General features: G+C 42.9%; 1 protein-coding gene across 1 annotated transcript; it reads right to left on the bottom strand.

Moving 5' to 3' along the window:
* Nucleotides 1-228: 228 nt before the first annotated feature.
* On the bottom strand, nt 229-1,197 carry LOC311529744 (olfactory receptor 10A4-like; the record flags this gene model as incomplete). The annotated part of the gene is made up of 1 exon (XM_084645942.1): nt 229-1,197. The coding sequence occupies one exon, from the start codon at nt 1,195-1,197 to the stop codon at nt 229-231; it is 969 nt and encodes a 322-aa protein (XP_084502068.1).
* Nucleotides 1,198-8,704: the final 7,507 nt, after the last annotated feature.

Here is an 8,704-nt window from a genome sequence, read left to right as displayed (position 1 = left end):
GGTCAAAAGGTTCTGGCTATCAAAAGTTTGAAGAAATAAATATTTATTTATTTATTTCATTTAAGAAAAGTTTCTCTTCCTATTTTCCCAACAGGTTTAGAACAGGTCAAAGTTTTTCAAATGGAAAAATTCCAATTAAAAAAGTGGGGGGTCATCGGGAGAAATTCAACAAAATGTTTATGAATTGCCCTTAGTCCCCCCATTTTGATTGACTCTGCTTTTCATTCTTTAATTTATCTGGTTGTGTGAAGAGATGCTCTTCCCTATTATTTTTCTAAAGGCTCCCTTCACCTCTTTGTTCCTCAGAGTGTATATTATGGGGTTCAACACTGGGGTGATAACTGTGTACATGAGGGAAATCATTTGATCACCCTCCGGGGTGGAGATCGACTTGGGCCTCAGGTAGGTGAAAAGGGCTGTTCCATAGAACAAAGTCACCACCATGAGGTGGGAGGAGCAGGTGGAGAAGGCTTTACGCCTTCCCTCTGCCGACGGCAGTTTGAGGATGGTGGAGATAATGCAGATGTAGGACAGGATTATCAGCAGGAAAGGGCTCAGGATAAACAGCACGGACAGAGCCAAGACCACAATTTGGTTTTTGGATGTGTCTGTGCATGCCATCTTTATCACTGGTGGGATGTCGCAGAAGAAGTGGTGGATGCGGTTGGAGCCACAGAAGGGAAGGCTGAAGATCCACGTGGTTTGAGCTGCTTCCACCAAGATGCCAATGGTCCATGAAGCACCCACGAGCTGTGCGCACACCTGGCCACTCATGATGGTTCTGTAGTGCAGGGGGTTGCATATAGCTATGTAGCGATCATACGCCATGGCTGCTAGAAGGCAGCATTCCGTGAGGCCCATGATGGTGAATATGTACATCTGGGCAGCGCAGCCTGCAATGGAGAGGGTCTTTTGCTCCACCAGGAGGTGAGCCAGCAGCTGAGGGACCACACTGCTTGTGTAGCAGATTTCCAAGAAGGACAGGTTGAGCAGGAAGAAATACATGGGGGTGTGAAGTGAGGGATTTAGCTTTATAAGGAGGATAATGAGCAGGTTCCCCACCAGGGTGACCAGGTAGATGACCAGAAACACCAGAAACAGAAGGATTTGGAGTCTGGTAAGGTACGAAAACCCCACCAGGATGAACACATCAGAAATGGTCTGGTTCTCATCAGGCTCTCTCTCAGAATATGTCATCTGCAAGGGTGACAAAGAGAGAGAGACACTGGAGCTGAATCTGAAGAATACCATATATGTGAATGTGAATCATACAATTCTTACTGGTTTCCTACATGTTTTGGACGCGTCAGACAAAAACTTGCTGCAGTTCTGTATATAAAGATGTAACTGGGCCCAATCATCATTGAGTATAAACTGGTATAGCTGTATTGATATCAATCAAGCTATGACTTTGTAGATCACCTGGAGATATGACTGTGACACTGCTTCCCATATTTTTGATAGTAATAATATGATATGATTGTGTCATAATCCTAATGTATTTTATGCAAAATAGCTTATGTGAGGTATCATTGGAGAGGTTATGATCTACTGAATATGATTAGCTTATTTGTATGCAAGTATCATTGCTGTATCTAAAGTTAGCAATATTGACTATACATCTGTACTACAAAAGTGTTTGTATCTGGGGAATGCCCACTAGACAGAATGCAATCATTCTGGCTGGCTAACTGGGAACAAGTCAGTGGACCATTAGGAAGAACAATAGGTCTTTAAAGATGCTAATCTCCCACCTTCCTGAGAAGCTTTCCAGGGAAGCTACAAACTGCCTGTGACCTATGGCTGCTTTGACAGTGCACGGTCATGTGTTCAAGTCACAAGGTTCTGGTTTCCATGATAAAACACCAGTATTTTTCCACTGAGGGGTGTGGGAATAACACTGAAAAATAATAATGGATTCCTGCCATATGTAAATCTTATTTAAGTCAGGGGAGTGAGATAATTAGGGTTCGTTCTTCACTGAATCCCCGCCCAGGATGACTGCTGGAAACACCTAAGGAACAAAGATAAAGGGGGGATAAGGGCTGAGCCCAGGTTGAGAAGGTGTCTGACCTGTGAAAGAAATACCTGGAGTTTTAAGCTGCAAGCAAGAGCAGCATGCTTTCAAGAACGTCTGAAATCTGCCTAAATCAACATTTAGGGTGAGAAATTACTATTTGTAACGAGTTTCTTTAGTATATTAAGCTTATATTGTGTTTTTGTTTTATTTGCTGGCTAATCATAGAATCATAGAAGATGGGGGTTGGAAGAGACCTCAGGAGGTCATCGAGTCCAACCCCCTGCTCAAAGCAGGAGCAACACCAACTAAATCATCACAGCGAAGACTTTGTAAAACCAGGCCTTAAACACCTCTAAGGATGGAGATTCCACCAACTCTCTTTTGAGTGCTGGGCAATTCCCTAGCTGAAGCCTTCCCATGCAGTTCTGATTTCAGTGTCTGTTTCTTTCCACAGCTGGATGTGTCCCTGCCTTCATTTGTGCTGGAGGAGGATGAGGGCCTGGCTCAGCAGGACAATGTAAGGAACCCCAGGCTTGTGGAACAGGTGGGCTGAATGTTACCCCAGTACATCAGGTGGCACCTAGGGGGCGGGGGGGCAACGCATCACAATGACCACTTTGACACCAGTGCAAATACAACTGTTTTACAACACATGGGGATCTGATAAATTTACTCTAAAGGAGCTATATCAGTTTATACCAGCAATGGAGGAATACCAGTCTCCAATAGCAGGGGTTCTGTTCTTCCTCTTCGAACACATTTCTTTTCTGTCTACATGAAAATTCAAAAAGGGAGCTTTCTTTCTTTCTTTCTTTCTTCCTTTCTTTCTTTCTTTCTTTCTTTCTTTCTTTCTTTCTTTCTTTCTTTCTTTCTTTCTTTCTTTCTTTCTTTCTTTCTACAGCCACGTTTATCAAATAAGATTTCTCAAATGAGGGCAAATTCTGATCTCATTCAGATCTTAATCACGAGAATTGTGATACGAATGCAAGTATTCCCACTGCAATTACAATTCACATACGTGAGGACTACTCACATGAGTAAACTGATGCTGCTGAGTCCAACATGATTGAAGCACTTTAAAGAATGAGAAGTGCAATAAATGGTGAAACAATGGGGGATTTTGAACTTTTGTGTACTATTAAAAGTTATTCTTCCTTAAATATTAGAGAACAACGTAAATCATTCCTGCCATTACCATCACAACATTTGTAATGCATTGGTTTCTCTCAATATTCAAAATAAGAGCTAGGGCCAAACCCTTTGCTGGTGTAAATGTTAACCGCTCCGTGGGTATAAAAAGAGCTATACTGCTTTACAACAGTGGAGGATCTTTGTCCAATCACCTTGCTACAAAGAATTTTAGAAGGAAGGTCCTATAATGTATGAAGAGATGATTTCCAGAGAAGTTTTACTTCTAGGTTATTTGTTGACAAGGAACTTCCTAATAAAAGGCATGACAGTGAAATGACAGAGTTGAAATAAAAATGAGCAATAACAATTATTGTATTTTGCATATCCTTACCACCTTCAATATGTGGCTCTCAAAGCAATGTGTCAAATAATAGTGAGCTACTAAGCGGGAAACTGGGAATGATAGGGGTCATGATAGGGATGAAGAGACTGGGTTTACAGAACGAGTCATCATTCCTGATACGTGAAACTCTAGCATAACCACAGAACCATTCTCCTGGAAATTGAACACACTCGCACACAGTCAATGAAATAGAGAAAATTAAATCCAACAACCAAAGCATACTGTAGCGGTGCACTGTGCACAGTGCACTACCTAGAACAACTTAAAACAAAAAGAATTATGTTCTCTAAATAGGGAGACCTGGAGAAGAGGTGGAAATTCTTCAGCCTCTCTTAAGACCTACTTTGGGGAACCTCTATTGAAGTTTGTGAGTACTTTCCTCAGCATGACCTTTGCGGTACGTGCGGAGCTGGCTGGAAAATGGAATTTCCGTCTCTTGGGAAATTCCAATATTCCAATAATTGTTGTCATCCTGAATTGATATGAAAAGTTGAAATAGCGAAAACCTTAAATTTGATTCAGAAGAGTCCACATGAAATCGAATGGAAAATTGAAAACTGACATCAACATTTTCTCATGGAAAACATCAATATTGATTAAACTATTTTTTCAGAAGGGATTTGTATTTCTTTCTTTATTTGTTGGCTGACATTTGGAGTGGCTCTAAATAAATGGAGAAATGTACTCATCATTAGGAATAAGGTCTGTATAGCTGCTTGTTGCTGGCAGTTTAGTGATATTTTCTGAGTTCTTCAAGGCATCTGGACTCTCCATTAGTACACAGGAGAACATGAAAGCAATTAAAGAAGCATAAATTTTGTGGAGGAAGGTTTGAGAAAAATTCAGCTAAAAGAGACACCATTTAACTCTTGGGCAGCAGATGCACAGCATGCGCTATGGTCGTATTCTGGGAGTGGACTCTCTTATTAGAAGAGATCAGGCTGAATCTTCCCAGCCTCAATTGTATTCAGATCCATATACAAGACCCACTTCAAGAAACAACTTTTCCACTCAGACTCAGTCAATGATGATGACAGTTGAGGAACAGAGGGGAGTATGGACGAGATGAGGGAGAAGCAAGAAACCCCAACAATAACACAACAACAAAAATAGTAAGTACAATCATGGCATGATGATGACCATGTTTGGTGCTTATCTATCACCATGGTGGGCGCTACGGAATTATAGGACCAGAACTTCGCCTTGTGTAAATTAGCATAACACCACTGAAGACAAACTCATGACCTGATTCATGATTATTAAACTAGTTGAATTCTGAATGGTAGATTCAGAGACGAATAGCTAGACTGCCAGATGGATTTGACTAGATAGATAGATAGATAGATAGATAGATAGATAGATACGAACACAGACAAAACTCATGTGCTCAGACACACATTAAGATTCTCTGCCCATGTCTGGAAAATTCAGATGAAGAAACCAATGACATGATCTTGCTCCCATTGTAGACTGCGGCACAACACCCATGGATTTCAGTGGGAGAATGGTTAGGGGCTTAAGTCATTCATTTATAACCTACCTTGTTTAAGAAGAGTAGTTCTGTCTCCTAGCTACAAGTGCAATATGTGTTGAAGGAAACACAGGTGTTTTTATTTCATTCATTGGCTTCTGGGACCTAGTCCCTGAAGGAAATTTCTTATAATATTCCTCAGAGGAAGAACAATTCTGCATCAAAGTGCAACAAAACAAAATATACTAGCACAATCATTTCAGAGGAGGTGGTGTCATCATCATCAATCATCATAGTCATCATCATGTGTGTTTTCTAGATGAAAATTGTAATAAGATTTACTAAGTGTGGTAAATTGTGTGACACTATTTTGTCTGGAAAGAGGAATGATTTGTCCAAGGCAACACAACACAAAGAGTCAGGGGCAGAGTCAGTAACAACACCCAAGGCTTATGACTCCAGTTCCCTGATGTTCAGATTGTGCGCCCCACTCCTGTCTCAGAGCCATGATTAAAACCCAACAGATCTGATTCCCAGTCCCCACTACTCTAAACATTATACCCCACTCACGTCCCAGAGCCAGGAACAGAACCCAGGAGTCCTCACTCTCAGACTCTACTGCTCTTACCAACGGGCCCATTTCCCTCCTTGAGGACCAGATACAAAGCCCATAGAAGTCAGTGGGACTATTCGCTTTCATACAGTAAGTTTGCAGCGGAACCAGAATCAGGACTAGTTCCCAGGAACATTAGAATAAACTCTATATATGTGGAAGCTGAGCAGTGCTAGGGGGTAGTGTGCTTCAGGGAGTGGGGTGATGGGCTCATCTGGGAGCACTCTCATTTCTTAAACAGTTCTGACCCCATTACTCCAGCATGGCCATAGGGGGCTGAGGCTGTGCTACTGAGAGTGGGGTGGAGTGCTCAGTTTGGGGCACTCTTCCCCATTAGTCTGTGTGGCTAACAATGACCCCAGTGTAGAACTAGGGGGTGCTAAAATACAGGGATGGGCCTGTAGGGCTCTGTAGGCTGTTCTCAGGTTGTTGGACTCCCAATGTCCCAGTTCAGCAATAGGGGTCGCTGTATTTGAAGGGAACAGGATGGAGGACTCATTAAGGGACATTCTCCTCTGTGGGTCAGTAATAAACCCAGTGCTCCAGAGCAGCTCCAGGCTGCAAGGAGCTGGGTGAGGTTTCATTTCGGGGGCGCTGTTGTCTCTTGGTCCATGCTGACCCCTTGTGCTTCAGCAGGGCACAACATGGACCTGTGCCAAAAGGACCAAGGGGAGGAGCTCAGCTGTGGACCTGTTCCCGTCAGAATTGCTTCTTACCACAGTGCTCCAGCGTGGCTCTCAGGGGCCCTGTGCTGCAGGGGTAGATAGGGTGGCTCAGTACGCGGCACTCTCCCCTCGGAGTTGGTGCCGACCCACAATGAACCATCACAGTGGAAGGGGGCGCTGTTTCTGGTGGCTGTTATAGCTTTTGGATGAACTGAAAGATCTTTCCCGACCACCTGTGGTCATTGACAAGTCAGTGAGGCAGCAGTGGCATGTACACAGGTGCACTGAACATGGCTCATTCCCTTTAGCACGGGGTGACAGACGTACACACACACACTGAGCAGGGTGCATTCCTGTGTGGTTACCTATCTGCTGTTTGCAACACTTGTGATAATGACAAAACAATAAACAGAGCCTTGTAATGTTTTGTGACTTAAGGTCACTGATAGTTTACTTCCTTATGCCAAGTCATTGAGTAACTGCTCCTCTTCAAGCTAGACGGCCTTCTACTTCCCCTAACTGCTTAAGCCATTCTTGTATGCAGTGCTGTTGTAGCCGCCTGGGTCTCAGGATACTAGAGCCACAAAGCGGATGAGGTAATATCTTTTCCTGGACCAATTTCTGTCTCTCTCACCAACAATAAAAGATATTACCTCACCTACCTTGTCTTTCTAAGTAATTTTTACAAGACTAGACCTATAGGTCTCTTGTGTTTCTGATTCCATTTCCTCAACCCTTTATCCTTTACTTCCTATATAACTATCATTATTGAATGGCTATGTAGTCATTGCATGAGCTATAATTGTCTCCATCACACACACATATGGACAGTTTCTATTTGCACAAGGTGTTCTTTCCTTCCTGTCTTAATCATCCGTTGAACAGTGTTGCATGACGTTATATATTCTGCATCCCAGAGGTGCCTCCATTTCAGTGGTTCAGCACAGGGCCCGCCAAGTAAAAGTTCTCTTTTATATTCATTTGATGCCTGGCTAATATACTCTGTGGGCCTGTGTAACGAAACCCAACACAACGTGAGACAGAGGCGGTTGGATGAGATAATCTAGAGGTCCCTTTTGTCCTTAAACTCTGTAACTCTCTGACAATATGAAATACATCAGTGATATGTGACCGTAAATGTTTGGGATGAAGCAAGCACAGATATAGTAGAAGTGAATCTTAAAGACAAACAAAAGGAATCTCTGACTGCCAAACAGCCCCAGAAGAGTAGGAGTGATTATCTTGTGTTTTTTTCAAAGACACAGTCTACACTGCCAACTCCGTAGGGAAATGATGTTAGGAGGAAGTTATAGGACGTTTCATAATCCTTGTTCCTCTACATAAAATGCTTCAGCAGGGCACAACATGGACCTATGCCAAAAGCAGCAAGGGGAGGAGCTCGGCTGTGGACCTGTTCCCATCAGAATGGAAAGGTTATGCTGCCACAGGTGATTTATTTGTTTCCTTATTCTCCAGACTCTGATCAAACCCTTGGTTCTAATTTACAGCAATATTTGAGAAGTAAATCTCCTACTGAAGTCAATGAGACCTCAGCTCCTGTGCAAATAAAGCCCATTCTGAACTGTGATGAATGGAAAATGATCAAAGACCTTGCCAGGTTTCTTCTATTAAAGTGTTTCTTTTGAAGAACTGAATTTTTTTTTATTGTTCTCAGATCCAAGGGTTTGGGTCTGTGGTCACCTATGCAAATTGGTGAGGATTTTTACCAAATCTTCCCCAGGAAGTGGGGTGTAGGAGTTGGGAGGATTTTGGGGGGAAAGACGTTTCCAGACAACGTTTTCTCAGGAACCCAGATAAAGTTTGGTGGTGGCAGTGGAAGTTCAAGGGCAAAGGGTAAAATAGTTTGTACCTTGGGGAAGTTTTAACCTAAGCTGGTAAAAGGAAGCTTAGGAGGTTTTCATGCAGGTCCCCACATCTGTACCCTAGAGTTCAGAGTGAGGAAGGAACCATGACAGAAGTGGAGATGGGTTAAGAACTTTTGACTCATCTTTCTTTCAGAATGACAGGCAAAGATTATGGATCTGAAACTGTGTAACAGAGTGGATCCCGAGTGGGAGAAAATCAACCACAGGTCTGTGGAAGTCAATGGGACAGATCCCCAGGTGTTTTAAATCATTGTAGTTCCACTGAAATCGAAGAACCAGATCCGTAGTTGGCATAAATAGCCCTAACTACTCTGGAATCAGTTGAACTGTGTCAGTTTACACAAGCTCAGGACCTGGCCCTTAGTTTTCAGTCTTTGCTTCTGGTTACCTCTTATAGTATGTCTGCACTGCAATTAAAAACCTGCCACTGACCCAAGCCAGCTGATGTGAGCTCACTGGGCTCGGGCGCACAAGCAGTTAAATTGCCATATGGATGTCTGGGCTCAGGCAGCAGC

Source organism: Lepidochelys olivacea, assembly GCF_965140295.1.
Source record: "Lepidochelys olivacea isolate rLepOli2 genome assembly, chromosome: 13".
Lineage (NCBI taxonomy): Eukaryota > Metazoa > Chordata > Testudines > Cheloniidae > Lepidochelys > Lepidochelys olivacea.
This window is presented reverse-complemented; position numbering and strand designations above follow the sequence as displayed.